This window comes from Stylophora pistillata, chromosome 4 (genome assembly GCF_964205215.1).
Source record: "Stylophora pistillata chromosome 4, jaStyPist1.2, whole genome shotgun sequence".
NCBI classification, from domain to species: domain Eukaryota; kingdom Metazoa; phylum Cnidaria; class Anthozoa; order Scleractinia; family Pocilloporidae; genus Stylophora; species Stylophora pistillata.
Genome location: NC_142522.1, coordinates 33110695 through 33133451, shown reverse-complemented (window position 1 = coordinate 33133451; position 22757 = coordinate 33110695). Strand labels below are relative to the sequence as shown.

Genomic DNA, 22757 nt, shown 5'->3' with positions numbered 1-22757 from the left:
CTTCATGAGGGAATAGCCGACAACGAAATCCTTCCATCTTCATATAATGTTCTTCGAAATGACCGTGGAAGTAGGGGTGGCGGTGTACTTTTAGCCGTTAAATCTAATATATCATGCTCAAGACGTCCTGATTTGGAAGAAGATATTTGCGAACTCTTATGGGCCGAAATTCCACTGAAAAATTCTGGATCGTACTTCCTAGGAGTATTCTACCGCCCTCCTTCAAGTGACATGAACTATCTAGAAGGCCTTAAAAGGTCACTAGAAAAAGTTACAGTGGTATCCGATCACACTAATGTTGTTCTTTTGGGTGACTTTAATTTTCCGGATATTGATTGGGACTTGATATGCCCTTCTCAACCAAATGTCTTATCAGACTATTTCTGCGATAATATTGTGAACTTCTATGGTTTCTCTCAATTGATCGACGAGCCTACGCGTCAAGATGCTATCCTAGACCTTGTGATATCTAATCGTCCAGAATCACTTAAAAACATCCAAATTTTGGACGGAATTGGCTCTTCAGACCACAATGTTGTCTCTCTCAAGTTGACATGCAAAGTCACTCGTCCATATCAACGAACAAAACAAATCTTTGACTACAAAAATGCTAATTGGGATAACTTTCGTCTCGAACTATCAAATATCCCATGGAACGCTATATTGAATGACAATGACACAATGGAAGAGGTTTGGTTAAATTGGAAGTCTGCATTCTTTAAAGCCATTGAAAACAACGTTCCTTCGAAGAAAATAAAATCAAGACAAAATGTGCCCTGGATCACTTCTGATATACGCAAGCTTTTCCACAAAAGAAAACGCCTTTGGAAGAAAGCCAAATCTACCCAGCTTGAAGTTGATTGGAATAAATACAAATCGTTGAGGAATAAAGTTAAATCGGAACTTAATAAGAGTTATTACCAACATGTTCACTCATTAATAGATTCCAAAAACCCTAAACGCTTCTGGTCTTTTATAAAATCCAAAACGAAAAACAAATCAATACCTGTCACTATGAAATGGTTGGATCGTGGTGTCACGGCTTCTACTGGCAAGGACAAAGCAGAGTTATTTTGCAAATTTTTCGCGTCGGTGTTTACCCGCCCTGATCCAGCTACCGATGTCGATGAGGATGCCCATTCACATGGTTCAGGCTTCGTTATACCAGATCTCATGTGCTCTAGTGCTAATGTGGGAGAGCTTTTGCTTACCCTTGATGTGAATAAAGCCACTGGCCCGGATGGTTTGTCTGCACGTTTGCTCCGGGAGGCAGCCTCTGTAATTTCTGATCCACTGTCAAAGTTATTCAATATGTCTCTGAATAGAGGAAAACTACCTCGTGACTGGAAGTCTGCCAACATCACCCCAGTTTACAAAAATGGTGGTAAAGAATATGTTTCTAACTATCGTCCAATTTCTCTAACATCGCTTGTAGTTAAGACCCTAGAGAAGCTAGTCACAAGACATATTATGGCTCATCTAGAAGATCATGACTTGTTAAGCCCTCATCAATATGGCTTTCGAGCTGGTTTTTCCTGCACATCCCAACTTATTCGCCTATTTCACTCCTGGGCATCAGCCTTAGATAAAAACAAAACATCAGATGTCGTCTTCTTGGACTTTGAGAAAGCGTTTGACTCAGTCCCACACAAACATCTCATCTCTAAGCTTGGCCGATATGGTATCAATGGTCAGATTCTCGAGTGGCTAGGTGATTTCCTGCAAGATCGTTTCCAACGTGTTGTTCTGGAAGGTGAAAGCTCAGACTGGTCCATGGTTTACTCTGGTGTCCCTCAGGGAAGTATTGTTGGGCCAATGTTGTTCTTGTTGTATGTCAACGATATACCTGAGAACTTATCGTGTTCAAGTGAAATGTTTGCCGATGATACTCTATTGTTTAACTCAGATCATCCATCATCTGTTCCTCAACCTGTGTGTGAAAGCTTGTCTCAGATCGTAGACTGGTGTAAAAAGTGGCTTTTGAAACTTAAAGCAACTAAATCCAAATGTATGAAAATCACGAGATCTAGATCTGTAACACCTTGCTCGTACAACATCAATTCAATCCCACTGGAACAGGTTAAAACACACAAACATCTTGGAGTCATTATATCATCTGACTTATCTTGGAAACCGCATGTTCTCTCTGTTGCTGCTAAAGCAAATAAGATACTTGGCCTACTAAAGCGCACATTTGGGAAAAGCTCTGAAGCAATATCAATTGGATACAAGTCTATGGTTCGGCCAATTGTTGAGTATGCCTGTCCTGTGTGGAATCCACATCAACAATATCTTTCTGATAAGCTTGAAAGAGTGCAAAGGAATGCTTCCAGGTGGATCCTTGGTAGTTCTATCGACTATAGTGAACGTTTGAAGTATCTTGGCTGGCCAACACTCAACTCGCGTCGTGAATTTCTTAGTTTAGTGCAATTAACAACAAACATATGAAACATATGTGTGAACTGCGGTTATGAGACGTATATGAGAACGATCCTTCGCAGTAAAGCACTATTTGAGCAATAGTGAAAATCAGACCTGAAAAAAATTTCAGGCCTGTACGGGATTCGAACCACTGACCTCTGCGATACTAGTGCAGCGCTCTACCAATTGAGCTAACAAGCCAACTGGGAGCAGGCCATCAAATTAATTCGACATAAACCCGTAGATGATAAATCAAACAACAACAAACATATGAAACATATGTGTGAACTGCGGTTATGAGACGTAGATGAGAACGATCCTTCGCAGTAAAGCACTATTTGAGCAATAGTGAAAATCAGACCTGAAAAAAATTTCAGGCCTGTACGGGTTTTCTAATATGCCAAGTGACATAGTTAGCTCTAGCTCTTCTAGTAAGTTTAATAAAAAACTGAAAGAACACATTTTTAAATAATATCAATAATATTGCACCAATATCCATTTATCGATTGACTTGTTTTTTTTCAATAATTTTTACCTTTACATTTTAGTTTTATTTTTATTGCATATTGCTTTTATTCTGGGGGCTGCCGTCAATGAGAATTTAGTTCCTCTCTGGCTTGACCCTTTTTGCCTTTTTGCATCTCGATGTTATTTCTATTGTTATCTGTCTGTATTATTATTATTATTATTATTATTATCTTATTATTTAGGCAAATGAAGTTGTTATAAATATAAATAAATAAATAAATAAATAAATGAATACAATGAGTGATGCTTGGTAAGACGGCAAACCAGTTTACCTTATCAAACAAGTCCAAGAAGCAATTGTTTGTTGAAGTAGCCTAATAACATTCTAAAAAGGTGGTCAACATCTTTCACCAATAGGGCCATTTTGGGATAGTCGCTTTTGTTTTCTAAGTTAATTTAAAATCAACCGGAAAAGTTTTTGATCAACACAAAGTTTCAATTCTTTCAGACGAAAAAGGTGTTTTTTCTATTTCAATGAGATTCCTGACTCTCTTTTTCAAAGGTTCTTGCAATACAATGCTGCAAATAAAATAACTGGTGCAATGTACCAAACGATTGTCGCTTAAAATATGGAGAAGTAGATTACAACTGAAATTTATATGCATGTCACAGTGAAGAATACAGGGCCGGTCATTTAAACAAAGTGTAGCCATTGTTTATCAAAACCGCGTTCTAAACTGTCTCCAATGTAACCAAACCTTTTATCTAACATTTATATTTTTGAATAATGTCAAGAGGGCCGAAACTTGACATGGAAATAACAAAAATTAATTAAATCAAGCTTATAAAGAGAACTGAGGCTCACTACTTGCGTAAAACCGTGTTTTGGGTTAGACCTCGTGTTCATAATCGGCCAAGCGGATTGCATGGGAGAGCCATGCGCCACGCCGTTGAAGAGCTATTCATCCTACAACATACTGCTGATAAAATTAACCTCGAATAAAATAGATACTATCTAGGAAATGTAGAAAAGTGCATTAGTGATTGCATACCCTCTTAAAGTTATATCCTGATGGAACGTTTCCTGCGAGGATACCATGCTCTTCAACCTTCGTTTGTGTCATGCAGTTAGCTAAATCATTCACAATCCCTATTGCCTTCCAAGCAGTCATACTTGGTTCCACATTATGCTCGTTGAAACCTTCCCAATGAGGCAGCATTGCTTCCGTTGCGATGTTTCTGCCTTCTAATGGACCTGTGCTTTTCACGAATGGCAGAAATTTTCGGATACTTTGAGCCCATCCTGGCGAACAAAAAATAGTGTCGTCGTACTGGTGCCAGACAGCTGTAAGGAAAATAAAAGTTAAACAATTCAAAAACAAAAGTTCTCGGTTGCGGTTGGCATGAACCTATTTTCCAAAATAACAACCACATACCATTTAAAACTAGATATGTTTCGATCACTTTCCATATTCCAAAGATCATGTAGACAGTGGTTAATTGTTTACGAGGTACGATTTAAATTCTTTTATAAAAAAAAATGACGAATTTTGACAGAAAATGTGCGATAAATATTTATGTACAGTTGCCGAAATATACAAAAATAAACAGTTTAAAGTAGTGATGAGGCTCCACGAAAGGACCAGGCAGAGGTGGCATAGGCCATCTCTCCCAAACACCAAACGTTTCACATTCCAATGGTTCAATAATAGCATACATAATCCAAGTTCTTTGAACCCTGCTTTTCTGTCGTACATATTTACTTTCAAAACATCGTGGATCAGTTGTAACTAAGGAAATACAAATCAAAATAATTTTCCCACCCCACTCTTCAATAGGGCGACAAATGACCAAATGTTTACCACCAATATTAGGCGGTGGCCGCAGCGTGTCACCGCAGCCTAGTTCTAGCGAACACAGTTTCAAGTTAGCATGTTCGAGTTGCAATAAAAAACAGTTGATTTTTAAAGAGGTTCCGCAAAACCTCTTGGAAAATTAAACGTTAGGAGACCAGCCGAAACAGTTTACCTTAACTCTTTTATTTCATCAGAGTTTTGTTATGTACTTAAAATTGGAAGTTAAGATAAATATCTAACCATAGAGACAGAACACCGCCAGATGAAGCAAAAGAACGCTGAGGTCAATCAATTAAGCAATCAGTAGTAAATGCAAAATTCACAATTTTGGTTAATAAAACTGACTGAAGTTCAAATGAGGCTTTAAACTATAGTAAAATCGACCTGAAAATCTTTCAAAAATCCAAGCTTTGGCCGATTCACGGCATCATCAGTGATAAGAAAAATATCTCGCGTAAGGCTTAAATACAAATTAAAAGTAAAAACGTGTGAAAAGCAAAAGGTGCGTGGGTAAAATTTACTGGATAAATTATTAGGTACAAAAATTAATAAAAAACGGATAAAATGATCTAATGAGCGAGAGTCTCTCTAGATATGCTAAAGTAGTCATTAGAACGAAAGATCCACTAATTCGCTACATTCCTCACGGGAGTTGAGAATACGTTTGTATTTTCGTTTGTAAAATGCTTCGAAAAGGCGTAGATTTTCGGGTCGTTTTCCAGTGCAATGGTGTTGATTTAGATGCCTTTGTGGACTTAGTTTTGGCCCTTTGAGATTTGTTTCATTACGAAGGAATTTTGGAATTGGTCTTCCATTTCCTCACCAGTTGTCTGGAGATAATTGTCGTCAACGAATCTTCTGTAGGCGCTTATAGATAGGTGCGAGGAGAGGGCGATGGCTTCCAGTCTGGTTTCTCATCATGGTCGTTTAAGACATGAAGGAGTGCTACAGACGTACTTTTTAGAAGAAAAAAAAGGAAAAGCTAAGAATTTGAATACCCAAACATACCTCCAGTTTGGCACCTTTCTTTCGGTATTCGAAGGCATCGGTTCTTAAAAGCTCCACCTGACAAGTAGTCCCAAATATAATTATCTTTCTCTTTTGAATCTTTTCTCTTTGCTTTAAAGACAACATACTTGTAGGAGACATTGCGAGTAACTTCACCAACTGGTACAGAGAATTGTGCCTTAACCAGGATAAAATCATGTTCAAGCCACCTACGTGTAGATAAAAGTGACATGATTTGAGACAGTATATGATTACACGAACGTGTAAATTTCTATTACTTCTGTAAGAGCCGTTGTTGTTATCCATTCCACTTGAATGAATGAATGAATGAATGAATGAGTGAGTGAGTGAGTGAATGAATGAATGAATGAATGACTAGTTTATTAAACTCTCTGGCAGTAAAGGACCTGAATTATTGAGTGTATTTTACAATCTTAAGGCAACTATTATCTAAAAACTAAAAGTTTACGACTATAACAATGATGGTAACAATTGAATCATTTAAAATATTTAAATGTAAAAAAGTCCTCCTTTCTCTTTGTCCTACATATCTGAATGTTTCGGAAGAGATAGTACTTTTGTGTTTTCTGCCTTAAGTCGTAATTAGGTGCGTGCAGGAGTGGGCTGGGGAGCAGATGGGTGCAGGAGTGGACTAGGGAGCAGATGGGTGCAGGAGTGGGCTGGGGAGCAGATGGTGCAGAGGGTGGCTGGGGGACTTCATTTTTGCCATGTATTTATAGCACAGGTCTACTCTTCTGTCATCTAGCCTATCTAATTTACCTAGCTGTAAAGCATAAGCATACGACTAAGCCTCGGGGTAATTTATATTCAGCGCCCTTTTTTGGACTCACTCTATGGATTCGGACAGATAGGCAAGAATATCCTGCCAGACAGGTACAGTATACTCTAAAACTGGCCGGACTGTCCTGAGATATATCTTCAGGATGTTAGATTGACACACCCTGGCTCTGCGCAGTACTCTGAGGGAATATAACCTGTTACAAGCTTTCTTATCAATGTAATCAACATGACAGTTCCACTTCAGGTCACTGTCTATAATAACTCCTAAGATCTTAAAGGTATTGACACACTGGATGGCGTTGCCGCCAATTAATATGGGATTAATGAGACAGTTGGAGTTGTGTAGAAAATTAATATGCATTTCTTTACACTTAGTTGGATTAAGACATATTATGAGCAATGGCAAAATTATGAATGTCTGAGGCTACAACATTGAGTAAGCCAGGGGAATTCCTTGGAATTATTTCGAGAGCACTAGTATCATCAACATATTTAATACGCAGCTGCCAGTCGGACAGAAGTCCGTTTGTCATCACCGTAAAAAGAATCACAACCAACTTAGTTCCTTGGGGCACTCTTCCTTTTGGTGTTAACAAATTTGACAGAGATCCCCCAATTTTAACTGCTTGCCTCCGATAAGTCGAAAAAGCTACAATCCAAGATAAAAGGATTGGGTGAACTTCAAGGTCTGCGAGTTCTTGCATCAATATTGAGTGATCAATCAAATCAAACCCTTTAAAAAAATCTGCGAAAAATATCCGAGCCGACGCCCCACCACTATCAACTGCCTCGTCAATCAACTTCGGCTCAGCGAGACTGTTCAGAAAAAACTTGTAATCCGTAACTCGTATCCATGAGTTAAAGAACAAGCCAATAGCCTAACGCGCCAGAAACACGAGAAACCGAGTCATTATTTGTTTTGATTTTGCATCTCATTGGTCAAGAGGATTTGAGAGAAGGTCTAAAGAAGTTTTGCGGACGATTCACTATACAGCGCTAATACTAATACTTCTGCTATTCCGAATAACTAGCAATCATAAATCACAAAGAACTGTAACGTACTAGTTTCACTTAAAAATTCCAAAACCTTTTTAGGTCACCATTTTTAGCACAAAGAGTAAGACTAATTGGTTTTCAGAAATAAATGCTTCGCGCCACAAGAATGTGCTTGTAACCACGAAAACAGCAGTTACATTACATGTGGGTTCTAAAAAATTTTTAAGTAACATCAACAAATTAAAGTGATCTACCAAGCCTACCTTTCTGGATGAACCTCTACAATATTCACCATGAAATTCCCAAAAGGAACTCCGCCAAACCTCATGAAAATTCTGTCACCTTGATTAGCATCAAATTTGAAATAAGGTGAAAGAACAGCATGAAAAACAACAGTCATTTTGCTTCCTTTGTACTTGGCAAAATGCTCTTTACCCTCTTCTGGTTCTTTTTTATTGTCGCAGCTTGCATCATGGTTATCACTTTCGTTATTACTCAAGGCATTGCGCTCACTGGTCCTCTCGTTCTTTCGCTTCTTTTGCCCTTGGTCAAGCTGCGAACCCTCTTGTTGTCTTTACATACAAAGAATACAAAGAATTAATTAGGCCGCAATAAACGACTGTGCGATCCTTGATTAGCCTGATAAGAGACTTTCCTTACCAAGAATTATATGACAGATACAACACTTCTTGTTAAAACACCTTGGATAATTTAAGTTGCCCATATTTGAAAACCGAGTTAATAAAAAGCTTATAAGGAAGAAAGTTTTGTAAGACTTAATAAAATCTGTGAATGGGCGTCTAATCATTGCCAGCCTAAACATTCAACTTTTATTGTCCGCACAGAATTCGGCAGGAATTCGTATCTCGGAGGGAATTAATATTTGAGTCATTATCAAGTGAAAAGAGGTATATTGTTTTTTTTTATGCGAAGTACCATAACTACGAAGGTCATGACTTGAGTCACAATGATTAGGACTTTCTGTACATCATCATCTTACCATTAACTGATGATACATAATGCATATTGTAAAATGTTTTCAACGATCTTGACCCCAGTACTTTCAATTTGATGTGCAAAGCCCATACATACTTGATTTTCTCGCGTTTTTCTTCCTCTTTGCGTTTTTTCTTTTCTTTCTTTTTATCCCTGTCCCTTTTAGCCTTGCTCATCGGCTTATTCTTTCTCGAACCTGGGTTTTCTTTTTCAACGTGCGCGTCTTGGCACGGATCTCCTTCCTGAAGTTACAAACATCATTAATAAGACAGTGTTATTCAATACCAAAAATTAAGAGATGCCAAACTACATCTTGATTCTTAGAACACTTATTGAAGATTTCAGTCGACTGTAAGCAGTATTAACATTCCAAAAAATGACGTCGATTTACCTCTGAATCTGTGTTGATTTCATCTTCATCACTTTCATTTTCATGATTGCTGTCCTCACCCTTCTTGGGCTGACCATCACCTGCAGATGACTGAGACGTACTGTTCCTTTGAGACTGGTTATTCCCACCTGCTTGGCTGTAGACACTTGCTGATTTCTTAACTGTTTGCAAGGAAGCATTACAACGATTAGAATTGCGAAGCATTACAACGATTAGAACTGCGAACTGCAGACTCTTAAAAAGTCCGCAGTTCGCAGTAGCGATACTGAGTCACAAAAGATGTGAGTTTCAGGCATTCAAAGTCTGAAAAAACCCCAAACCTTTGACAATGACTCTATTTGCTCTCTAATTATGAGATACATACTGTAATGTTCATTCCTCTTTACATGTTTCACATTTGGAGGAATTTTACATATATGCACTGCCGCATGACAAGTACTTATACACTGAGTTGGAGGGGTGTACAGGAAAATATTTGGCTCGAAGACATGACGTACGGACTGATCGCAACGAAGTCCGGGAATCATGCACGAACGAGAGCCAAATTTTTTTCGCGTCCGGCCCCGACCTAACTTTGTCACTAAGAATTTTATCACATGTCCGTTGGCTGAGAGAGTGGATTGGGCCGGGTTGTGAAGGGACATGGTGAGACCAGATTCATTACTAGGGACTTATTGGACCGATCGCCACCTAAATTGCTGATGCTTTGAAGCTCTCCAAAGTTAATTTCATAGTACTTGCTGCTGATGATGGTGACATAGTTAGCATGTAAAGAGAATGTGGAAGCTAGTGGAGTAGGGCTGTTATGAGCAGATGCAAGCTAATGATGTATCCAACAAGAGCTAGAGAGTCATTGTGTCATTTGTGGATGCTATGTATCATTAAGACATTACCATGTCTCAGTGTAATTGGCCAAAGCAGTAATAAGTTGTAGGAGACAGTATAAGTAGGCTTGTCTCATACCTCAAGTATGCTTATTAAAAAGCGGCTGTACTACAGTCATCACAGGCCTTGAGCTTGCGGACCAGGATTTTTTTAATGATCTGGCCTTTGAAACCCATGAGGACCAAATCAAAATCTGACTTTTTTTAGGGCAATGCTTATAAAAGGAGCAAATGGAAACTTCAGCCAACATTCTCATTGATCTAGCAGGGTGAATGAAGGTTCTCTCAAAGAGAATCAAATTCCAGATATGCAGAGGCAGAGAGGTATAATAAATTTGACCAGCACTTACTGGCTTGGCTAATTGTTTGGAATTTTTCGATTGTCAACCTTGAGAGGTTGCCAACATTAACTGCTTTTGGTTGCTGATGAGTGCATTCCCAACTGAAGTGACATATCACAAGCACACATCTTTCATGTTGGTGGGTACTAAGGGAAGTCAGGGATCATACCTTAATACTTTCTGCATATGTTACACATTGGAGTAAAACTTTAGAGCTCAAAGCTTGCAGATTAGGGTAAATAGTCTGCACCAAATACAAATTTATTGAGTGATGTCCAACAAGTCAAAAGCCTTATAAGAGAGGCTTCAAGAGGCATTTCTTGCCAAATTAGGGTGATATCAATACTCTTGTTCTTGTTGGTTATAAAGAACATAATTGCAGGAAAGCAGCAAAATTAAGTCAGTCACTTGATGCAAAATGATTCTGAGGTGCTGTCTCATTGTTTCATTCACCTGATGGGGTATTAATAAATGAATTAAGATGGCAATATATTATTAATGGCTACATCTCCAGGAGGAATTGTGAATGACGCCGTTATCATAACACAGCTGATGAATTGTTAAACCATAAGTAATTAAGCGCCGGTGGAGCATTATTTTACATAATTATTCTGTTACTTATCACATTGTTTCAGATTTCTTCGAAAAGTTGAAATCGTCTTTAAAACCAGGGGTGTAGCATGAGATTTTTAAGGTGTAGTCAGGCAATTAGAAAATATTGGCAGAGAAGGTGCTCCAATTTAGGGTGGTCTCATAGCATGCTCCCCCAGTAAATTTGTAAATTTAAAGTTTTGGAAATGCCATTGCTGGCATTTACCAACTTCAATAAATACCCAATTTCACCCAACAGGCATCATCAACGTGGCTGTTTTTTCAACCTGGGAAATAACTTACGTATTTTCACTTATAAAAACATTATGTTACGCCCCAGTGGATGTGAATGGAAGTAATAAAAATATACTGAATATACTGGAAATAAAAATTCCTCTAAGTTTTCATGATGCACTGATTACACCTATTAAAGATATTTGTGCAGGGAATTTTTTGTTTATCACATGGCAAGAGGCCATTGTAAAATAATGGTGATACACAAAATTGTCTTGTGTCACAGCAAGAACTGAAACAATGACGATGTATCAAAATGTGCTAGTAGCTTTAATCCAGAAATCACAAAAGGAGAGAACTCAAATGTGTATTGTCAGTGCAAATGTTGTATTAATAAGATACTTCTGAAAAAAAAAATAAACAAACAAACAAAAAACAATAAGTAGCAGCAGGAAACATCAGGTCAAAATTAGGTCAAGTTGGGAATTCTATTGCTACTTGCCATCACTCACTTACTCATTCCCATAATAAAGTAGCTTCACCTCCTATTATATGGCACATGTTGTTCCTCCTTGCTCAGGCAAGGTTTGGGTCAAACTTCACAGAAGTTTGCCAACTCTACACATAACCCTCTTAATTTGTTTAAACAGTAGAGCAGTGGGCTTAATAGGGTGTGCCATTAAGAACAGCTACAGAAGGGACCAAGTCTGAACCTGCAGCTGTGCATCAGAGAGGCTGGTTGTGCATTTGGTAGTTTTTAATTGACTTGACTGATTTTATCTAATATGTGACTTAATTCACCCACAATATGGAATTTCTGAGGAATAATGCCCAAAGCTTTGCAAAGTTTTCAAATAAAAACCAGTTTGACTGAGTCATAATTTACAAGGTTATTAGTATTCATGATGCAATTGCTGGGAGAGTGGAACGAATGGTTTGTCTGATCCAAACCAAGGGTTGAAAAGATGGTTAAGCCTGATGGTTACATGATCAAACTGAAATACTCTACCTCAAAGGACTTGGTAGAATTTTCAACTTAGCATGTATTAGTTTTATGACCTCAAGAGTATCTTACTACTAATAAATAAATTTTTGTTAAATACCTGTGGCATCCATAGGTTCATAACTAGCAGCAGTTTCTGGCACACTTCCTGAGGAACTTTCTGTTTCACTGGTATTGCTTGCTGGGCAATCTTCTGTATATACCCTTACTGAATTTGGTGCAGGAGTTAGTACCTTTGGTTCATCCACTTTAATATCCAACACAGTGAGACTCTCTAAAGGTAAAGAAGCAACATCTCCAGCTTCACTTTCTAATTCGGCAACAGATTTCCGTTTTGCTGGTTTTTCCTCTGGTGTGTTTATCTCTCTTTTTCTTTTTCCCTCATCTACAAATTACAATAAGAGTTATTAGTACTGACCTAACATACGTTCATTTTTTCAAGATAAACAAAGCACAAAATCTATATGGACATTTAACATTCCTTTGCATCCATGTACTGCAAAAAATAATAAAGATTACCACATCAAAATCACATAAAAGCAAGGCCTTTACACTGCAAAGATTCTAAAATCTATATTTTGAAGAGGGTAATTCCCTAAACCCCTTTGTAAACTTCAGTCACTTAAAAATATTAATTTTGGCTTTTTCATGCATCACGAGCGATATGCAAAATTCTCTCACATTCATGTGAAATTCAAGACAATCACATGGAATTAATATTTTGCTTTTTCCTGTCTTGACCAGTCTTAACACAACAAAAGATGACGTTATGTCATATCCTACTCGTGTAAGAACCATTACTAGTCTGTTTTATGACTTTTATTGATCCATATGAAGTCCACCTCCTGGAAAAACCTTGTTCAAAACCTAACCACGGCCGTTTGAGAATAAATACGTATAATTTCAAAAAAACAAAGTAGCCCAAAATTAATCACGCAAACAAAATGGTTCACAGATCACCTTTAACTGAGATCTTAATTCATGGGTCACTTTTTAAAAAACAAATTGGTCACATGTCATCATCAATAGTCATGTTTCATGAATAATGAAAAAATAACAATTCACAAGAAAAAATTGCCCAATCACGCTTCATGTAAAATGTATGGGAGATCCTCTTTAATGGTCTTTCTTTAAAAAAATTGAAAACTGAACACACATCTGCTGCATGGTGCGTATGACAGCAAAAGGAGGGGGGAATTGGGGCCTTTTAGAAACTGCAAAACCATAGGAAAAAATCATCGAAAACCGAAAGAGTATCTTACTACTAATAAATAAATTTTTGTTGAATACCTGTGGCATCCATAGGTTCATAACTACCAGCAGTTTCTGGCACACTTCCTGAGGAACTTTCTGTTTCACTGGTATTGCTTGCTGGGCAATCTTCTGTATATACCCTTACTGAATCTGGTGCAGGAGTTAGTACCTTCGGTTCATCCACTTTAATATCCAACACAGTGAGACTCTCTAAAGGTAAAGAAGCAACATCTCCAGCTTCACTTTCTAATTCGGCAACAGATTTCCGTTTTGCTGGTTTTTCCTCTGGTGTGTTTATCTCTCTTTTTCTTTTTCCCTCATCTACAAATTACAATAAGAGTTATTAGTACTGACATAACATACGTTCATTTTTTCAAGATAAACAAAACACAAAATCTATATGGACATTTAACATTCCTTTGCATCCGTGCACTGCAAAAAATAATAGAGATTACTGTAGTGTTTGCAAGGTACACTTCGTGTGCCATACATGATTTAGAGAAGCAGGTAATGTAAGAGAGGATTGAATCATTAAAGTAGCATGGCAGACGTATAGATTAGATTTGTGTATCCATTTCCATCGACTTTAGAACGTGACATCTGGCGACGAGGATAGAAGTTGCAGCTGCCCAGACTTGGCGTCAATAAAGCTAGACAATTTAACGAGTGTGAAACCATTCGATCCACATGGTGAACCTTCAAGCGTGGGAAGGCGATGGCAGCATTGGTTGAAAAGCTTCTCAGTTTATGCCGATAGCAAAGGCTTGTTCATCCAAGTGGATAAAGCGGATAATAAAATTCAGAGGAGAGCTTTACTCCTTCATTCGGCCAGCGAAGCTGTTCAGGAAATTTTCGAAACGTTACCTGACACAGGTGAGGCAAAAGATTACGAAAAAGCGGCGAAGGCTTTGAACGATTATTTCATTCCAAAGGTAAATTCGACATACCAAAATCACCTGTTTCGCAGCATGGAACAAGAGGACGGCGAAACCATGGCTCAGTTTGTTACACGATTGAGACACGTGGTCAAAGACTGTGACTACGGCGACCAAGCTGATAACCAGATTCGTGATCAAGTCTTGCAGCGATGTAAATCACATGAACTACGGAAGAAACTACTGGAATAGGGTGAGCACTTAACCTTAAAGTTGTTACTTTCGACGGCACCAAATCACGAGCGAGTTCGGTCACAGCTGGAAAGTATGGAAGGCAAAAAGGACGTGAATTTCATCTGTGACAAGCAAGAAGACAAAGGAAAGGAGTCTGCCAAGCGAGCATGCTACAGATGTGGAAAAGTAGGACATTTTGGAAGAGACCCTGAGTGTCCTGCGAAAGGAAAAACTTGCCATAAGTGCGGAGGAGCTGACCATTTTAGTCCACAGTGTAAAACGAAAACAGCCAAACCTCCCAAACCTAGGCGGGAAGAGAAGACAAAAGGAAGGAAAACAAAGAAGTCAGTCAGGTATGTGAGAAGTGAGAGAGATGAAGATGAATATGCATTTACTGTGAATTCTGCTACATCACCTGAGAAAATAGATGTGACTGTGGGTGGAGTTGTAGTTGCGATGTTGATTGATTCGGGTGCAAGCACCCATGTGATTGACAAAAATCTGTGGTTAAAGTTAAAGCAAGACAAGATTAAGTGTGTGTCGAGAAAGAGTGATAAGAAGTTTTATGCATATGGCAGTAAACAGCTGCTGAACGTTCTAGGAACATTCTCTGCACAAGCGAGAGTAGAGGGAAAAGAGGCCGAAGCTGAATTTGTTGTTATTAATGGCGAAGGGGCGGCACTGCTTGGAAGAGAAACTGCCATAAAGCTTGGAGTGTTGAAATTAGGAACCCAGATCTGCACTGTGACATGTAGTGAGACAGTCATGTCTGATTACAAGAAGATCTTTGAGGGTATGGGAAAGTTGAAAGATTTCCAAGTTAAGTTGTATGTGAATCCAGATGTACCCCCAGTGGCACAACCAGTCAGGCGCACCCCATTTAGTCTTCAAGACAAGGTTAAGGAGAAGATTGAAGAATTAATAGCCATGGACATAATTGAACTAGTAGAGGGCCCAACCCAGTGGGTTAGTCCAGTTGTAGTAGTCCCTAAGCAGAATGACGAAATATGCCTTTGTGTAGACATGCGCAGAGCTAACGAAGCCATTATCAGAGAACATTATCCCAAACCCACAGTGGACGAAGTGCTCCAAAGCCTCAAACAGAGCACAATGTTCAGTAAACTGGATTTAAAATGGGGCTACCACCAGTTAGAACTCCATCCCGATTCCAGAAGCATCACAACGTTCACTACACATTGTGGTCTTTACCAATACAAGCGCCTCATGTTTGGGATAAGTTCAGCTCCAGAAGTATACCAGCACGTCATCCAACAATCATTACAAGGCTGTGAAGGTGTTGCCAACATCTCAGATGATATCATCATTCATGGGAAGAACACTGAGGAACATGACAGAAGATTGCAGCGAGTTTTGGAAAGGCTGAAAGAGAAGAACCTCACACTGAATGCAGAGAAGTGTAAGTTCCATATGAACCAGATGGTCTTCATGGGACTGGTGCTAAGCAACAATGGTATTGGTCCTGCTGAAGACAGGGTAAAGGCGATCGTTGATGCAAGAGAACCGCAAAGTGCATCAGAAGTCAGAAGCTTTCTGGGACTGGCAAATTACAATGTCCGTTTCATTCCAGACTTCGCTACAACTGCGGAGCCATTGCGAAAGTTGACCAAAAAGGGTGTTCGTTTCAAATTTGGAAAAGAGCAGAAGAATGCATTCAATGAGCTTAAGAGGAGACTATCAAATGCAGATAATCTTGGCTATTTTGATAAAGATGCCAAGACACTAATCATAGCAGATGCAAGCCCGGTGGGCCTCGGTGCGCTACTCATCCAAGAGCAGCAAGGCAGGAAAAGAGTCATGATCTACGCAAGTAAGAGTTTAAGCGCAGTGGAAAGGCGTTATTCGCAAACAGAAAAAGAAGCCTTAGCTGTCGTATGGGCATGTGAACGATTCCATGTGTACTTGTACGGCATTGAATTCACACTGTATACTGATCATTAGCCGCTGGAAACAATCTACTCGAGCAGGTCCAAACCGTGTGCACAAATCGAAAGATGGATCCTGCGATTACAGCCATCTAAATTCCAAGTCAAGTACCTACCTGGTGAGCAGAATATTGCTGACCCATTGTCATGCTTGTTGCATGCGAATGGACAAGCAGAACCATCACCGGCACACAAGGTGTCGGATGAATTTGTCAGGTTCGTCGCAGCAACCGCCACTCCTCAAGCGATGACAACACGTGAAATTGAAGAAGCCTCATCAGAAGACAGAGAGTTTATGGAACTGCGCCAGTACATTAAAGATGGAAACTGGAAAGGTGACCAACATAAGCAGTACGTACCAGTATGTAGCAAACTGTGTGTTATTGGCAAGCTGATCCTTCGTGGTACCAGGATTGTCATACCGAGCAAGCTGAGACCTCAAGTATTGAACCTTGCCCATGAAGGACACCCAGGAATTGTCAGTATGAAGCAGAGGTTGCAATCAAAAGTCTGGTGGCCTGGAATCGACAGGGAAGCCGAGAAGTTTTGCAAAACTTGTTATAGCTGTCAGCTTGTAAGCAGCCCAGCAAACCCAGAGCCAATCAAGTCAACACCATTACCAAGTGGTCCCTGGCAAGATTTGGCCATAGACCTGTTAGGCCCATTACCCTCAGGAGAATCTGTCTTAGTCATCACTGATTACTTCAGCAGATGCTATAAAATAGAAGTCATGCGTTCCACAACGTCAGAAAAAGTCATAGAGTGTTTGGAAAAAATCTTCACCACGCATGGACTACCTCAGTCACTCAGAAGTGACAACGGTCCACAATTCAGATCTGAAGTATTTGAACAGTATTTAGAGGATAACGGTATAGAACACAGGAAGACCACCCCACTATGGCCACAAGCGAATAGCGAAGTGGAAAGACAAAACAGGTCCCTCCTCAAGAGGATGTAAATAGCTCAAGCAGAGGGGAAAGAATGGAAGACAGAAGTGCACAAGTACTTGGTAGCATATAGGTCAACCCCTCACACTACCACAGGTGTGAGCCCAGCGGAACTCTTGTTTGGCAGAAAGATGCGCACTAAATTACACGAACTGAAAGAGGAGAGCACAGAGAGCGAGATGCGAGACAGAGATGGCAAAATGAAACCAAAACCAAATGGTATGCAGACAAGAAGAGGAATGCCCACGAGTCTTACCTAGCTCCAGGTGATCAAGTGTTAGTCAAACAAGAGCATAAAAATAAATTATCAACATCATTTGCTCCTGAGCCTTATGATATTATCACCAAGACTGGAAACAGTGTTGTTATTGAATCACCAGACGGCATTCAACTAAAGCGAAACACAACCCATGTAAAGAAGTATGAGGAGACATCACAGAACCCGGGGGAAACAACTTCAACGCTTGATGTTACTGATCCTGTGGAACCGGAAGCAGAACGAGAAAAACTGAGCAGCCCGGTTGTGACGAGACCGATCAGAGTCAGAAAACCGCCGGAAAGATTTAAAGACTTTGTTACGACTTGAGTGTCATTATCAAGGACTATGTTTTGACTTGAGTGCCATTATCAGAAACTTTGTCGTCAGTTAATGTCATCATTGACTGTTACTGTTCATAAGGGGAGGATGAATGATTTTGTGGCTAGCCCTTTTATGAGTTTCAATTGTATTAGGCTTTAAGCGACCCTCCGTTGTGTTGACATCTTAGGATCGTTGTGGCTTTAAATGAAAAAGGAAGGGATGTAGTGTTCGTAAGGTACACTTCCTGTGCCATACATGATGTAGGGAAGCAGGTAACGTAAGAGAGGATTGAATCATTAAAGTAGCATGGCAGATTTATAGATTAGATTCATGTGTATCCATTTCCATCGACTTTAGAACGTGACAATTACCACATCAAAATCACATAAAAGCAAGGACTTTACACTACAAAGATTCTAAAATCTATATTTTGAAGAGGGTCCCCTATAAACTCCTTTGTAAACTTCAGTCACTTAAAAATATTAATTTTGGCCTTTTCATGCATCACGAGCAATATGCAAAATTCTCTCACATTCATGTGAAATTCAAGACAATCACATGGAATTAATATTTTGCTTTTTCCTGTTTTGACCAGTCTTAACACAACAAAAGATGACGTTATGTCATATCCTACTCGTGTAAGAACCACTAGTAGTCTGTTTTATGACTTTTATTGATCCATATCAAGTCCACCTCCTGGAAAAACCTTGTTCAAAACCTAACCACAGCCGTTTGAGAATAAATACGTATAATTTCAAAAAAACAAAATAGCCCAAAATTAATCACGCAAAACGCAAACAATTGCAAAATATGGCTCACAGATCACCTTTAACTCAGATCTTAATTCATGGGTCACTTTTTAAAAAACAAATTGGTCACATGTCATCATCAATAATCATGTTTCATGAATAATGAAAAAAATAACAATTCACAAGAAAAAATTGCCCAATCACGCTTCATGTAAAATGTATGGGAGATCCTCTTTAATGGTCTTTCTTTAAAAAAATTGAAAACTGAACACACATCTGCTGCATGGTGCATATGACAGCAAAAGGAGGGGGGAATTGGGGCCTTTTAGAAACCGCAAAACCATAGAAAAAAATCATCCAAAACCGAAAGAGTATCTTACTACTAATAAATCAATTTTTGTTGAATACCTGTGGCATCCATAGGTTCATAACTACCAGCAGTTTCTGGCACACTTCCTGAGGAACTTTCTGTTTCACTGGTATTGCTTGCTGGGCAATCTTCTGTATATACCCTTACTGAATCTGGTGCAGGAGTTAGTACCTTCAGTTCATGCACTTTAATATCTAACACAGTGAGACTCTCTAAAGGTAAAGAAGCAACATCTCCAGCTTCACTTTCTAATTCGGCAACAGATTTCCATTTAGCTGGTTTTTCCTCTGGTGTGTTTATCTCTCTTTTTCTTTTTCCCTCATCTACAAATTACAATAAGAGTTATTAGTACTGACATAACATACGTTCATTTTTTCAAGATAAACAAAACACAAAATCTATATGGACATTTAACATTCCTTTGCATCTGTGCACTGCAAAAAATAATAGAGATTACCACATCAAAATCACATAAAAGCAAGGACTTTACACTACAAAGATTCTAAAATCTATATTTTGAAGAGGGTCCCCTAAACCCCTTTGTAAACTTCAGTCACTTAAAAATATTAATTTTGGCCTTTTCATGCATCATGAGCAATATGCAAAATTCTCTCACATTCATGTGAAATTCAAGACAATCACATGGAATTAATATTTTTCTTTTTCCTGTCTTGACCAGTTTTAACACAACAAAAGATGATGTTATGTCATATCTTACTCATGTAAGAACCATTAGTAGTCTGTTTTATGACTTTTATTGATCCATATCAAGTCCACCTCCTGGAAAAACCTTGTTCCAAACCTAACCACAGCCGTTTGAGAATAAATACGTATAATTTCAAAAAAACAAAATAGCCCAAAATTAATCACGCAAACAAAATGGCTCACAGATCACCTTTAACTCAGATCTTAATTCATGGGTCACTTTTAAAAAAACAAATTGGTCACATGTCATCATCAATAATCATGATTCATGAATAATGAAAAAAATAACAATTCACAAGAAAAAATTGCCCAATCACACTTCATGTAAAATGTACGGGAGATCCTCTTTAATGGTCTTTCTTTAAAAAAATTGAAAACTGAACACACATCTGCTGCATGGTGCGTATGACAGCAAAAGGAGGGGGGAATTGGGGCCTTTTAGAAACCGCAAAACCATAGAAAAAAATCATCCAAAACCGAAAAACCAAAACAAAAATCGATCAAAACTAAAAACCGCATGCAAAACTGTCAAAAGCGATACATTTTCACATCCCAGTCAGTAAAACCATGATCAATCCATATACAGTGGTGACAAGTGGAACATACAAGTAAATTACACTCATTTCATTACAGCATTTGTGAATGCCATGGACTTGCCATTCGTATCTTCTAACTAGTATCTACTTAAATTATAGGCTTTATTTCAGCTGCTCTTTCGAGGAATTCAAGCGTGGTCTCTGCAGACTCAGCAGCTGGTAATGGAGCCCAGTTAAATTAGGGAAATTTGCACAAAATTGCATTTAGCGGCTATTCGAGATAAGTGAAGGCGTGTAATTGCCCCTCAGATTGAACCCAAATAGGTCAAATAGGAAAAACTGAAAACTGCATCGGATATGAAATCCGAAAACCTGTGAGCATTTTTTGCAAAAACTGAAAACCAAATGCTAAAAAAGGGAAAATCCACAACCACAATGAACACCAAAACCAAAAAACCGAAGTTTTTTAGCACAAAAACTGAAAAACCAATCTAATTTAAAATAGCCAAAACTGCAAAAACCAAAAATCCCAAAGTCCCCCTCTACACAGGAGTTCTAGCACTATATCTTATTCTTTAATTTGCAAATGCAAAATTTGCATACAACCTCTTTAAATTTAATCATGCATTATGCACGCATATTAAATTGTGACCATGAAAAAGCAGACAATTGGTTCTAATCATATTGTAGTTGACTTGGACTTGAATGTTAATTTATTTAATAAGAAAGCAGTTTGAATACCAAAACTACTCTATTTTGCCTGTTGGAAGTTAATAGAAGTAATGGATCCTCCAAAAACAGTGGCAATGATTGTTTATAATTTCCACATGATTACAGCAGTATAACAATAAAAACAATCCAAACTTTTCATCCCCAAGAATACTTTCTTGATGTAAACACAAAGTACAAATGTTCTCACTGCAAACTGTTTGTTTCTTTGCCATAATCAGCAGTGTTTAATTTCCATCTGTACTTAATAAAATAATTAATTCAGTTTTAAATGGGAGTAACCTGAAATGACAGTATAAGCTTCAGATCCAAGTATGAAAATGGTCTGAATTAATGTGTTGTGGAAATGAGCACACCTTATGCTTAGGAATATTCGATTTTCTCTCTGATTCAGTTCGAATCTGTGCCAAATATTGCACCAGAAACTATCAGAAACGTATTACTAAGGCTAAATGAAAGCTGAGAAGAAATCGTCAATGGAGACATGCAATCTAAAACATAAATGTTACTCCTGGTACTAAAGAAAAATCAATAAATCAATTCAAACCTAAATTAACTTCCATAAATCTATATGAAGTCGCAAGCATCCGAATTCGAAGGTAATAGACAATATCAATTTTGTCTTGATTTTGACCTATTGTGGGGAGTTTAATTATCTTAACCTAGCGTCAGTGAAGAGGTGAAATTGTTATTTAATCTTGGTGATTTTTACCTTCCATTTTTCAAACAAAGCGAAAGTGGAGACTTTTATGCATACGAGAGCATTAATGAACACATAATTTTTGTCCTTGTAAATTTCTCTTCTCTAAACGAACCCTTTGATTGATAATCGGGTTTGCCTTTTTTGGTAGTCAGGCAAAAGAGAACAGAGAAATAAGATCTTACCAAGTGGAACTTCTGATTTGTTGTCGACTTCGGAGTTTTGTGCTGCCTGTAACTCTTCTGTAACTTCCGCATCTCCCGACAATGTCAGATCCGGATACGAAGATGTTCCCAATTTTGTGCCACATTTAAAGCAGAAGACATGTTCTGCTTCAGATGTGTTTCTGCACTTAGGACATTGCATTGTTTGGATCTCACGACCAATTTAAGACGCCAACAAACAGAAATACTTTCCTGTGTAATGCATGTTGTTATTTCCGTGGCAAATAGTGTTCTTGGAAAGACGGAAGTGGATTCCTGGAAACGAATTCCTTTGGGAAACACGGAAAGACCCTGGGAATGGCACGGTCATGAATATTTCTCGCCCTCTATGACCTATTTTATCAAAAAAAAAAAAAAAAAAAAAAACACACTCTGTTCTTGTCCTCCTCTTCATTGTGCTCCTTTCAGCAATTATCACTTTAAAGTTTTGAGGAATCAATCCTGTTAAATCTAATTGAAAAACATTCCTCTCGCAACTTTTTCTGAGACACGTCTGCAGGTGGTACACCCTAAAACTTGCATACTGCAGGTGTGATCAGCAGAAAGTAGAGAAAGAACAAAACAGCCCCACTCCTCCCCTCCCGCTGTTTTGATCATTTATTAAAGCTCTGCAGGGCCCAGTTGTTTAAAGACCGATTAGCGCTTACCCAGGGTTAAATTTTAATCCAGGTTTCTATATTTCTCTGTTCAAAAGCCGTTTTAAGATAATTTTCTAAATTATTCTTAGGGCATTCAGTCATCAAATTGTAGACAAATGGAATTAAACTGAATTTTATTTTAAAACTTTCAGATCTGCAATTCAATTTCACAGTAACCCTGGGTTATCTTAACCCGCCTTTAAACAACCCAGCCCTGGAGGAGTCACGATTCACTGAGTAGTGCCTTTTTTTTCTAATTTGTCACGTGACTTGCGGTCCGCTT

At 38.5% G+C, this 22757-nt stretch overlaps 1 protein-coding gene across 4 annotated transcripts in view; it reads right to left on the bottom strand.

Annotated features, from left to right (window-relative positions):
• The window catches only part of LOC111324506 (E3 ubiquitin-protein ligase rnf213-alpha), an 82290-nt gene extending 60122 nt beyond the window's left edge, over positions 1–22168 (bottom strand). Inside the window, exons 1-9 of one of the 4 annotated variants that reach the window (XM_088757406.1) lie at positions 21798–22168; positions 18981–19265; positions 13281–13565; positions 12091–12375; positions 8938–9098; positions 8643–8788; positions 7814–8122; positions 5754–5962; positions 3942–4234 (exon numbers count right to left, since the gene is read on the bottom strand). In XM_088757406.1, the coding sequence (XP_088613532.1) occupies positions 3942–4234; positions 5754–5962; positions 7814–8122; positions 8643–8788; positions 8938–9098; positions 12091–12375; positions 13281–13565; positions 18981–19265; positions 21798–21978 (2154 nt within the window). In that variant the 5' untranslated portion in view covers positions 21979–22168. The remainder of the gene's footprint in view (positions 1–3941; positions 4235–5753; positions 5963–7813; positions 8123–8642; positions 8789–8937; positions 9099–12090; positions 12376–13280; positions 13566–18980; positions 19266–21797) is intronic. The other 3 variants (XM_088757403.1, XM_088757405.1, XM_088757404.1) reach the window with 3 other exon arrangements.
• Positions 22169–22757: the final 589 nt, after the last annotated feature.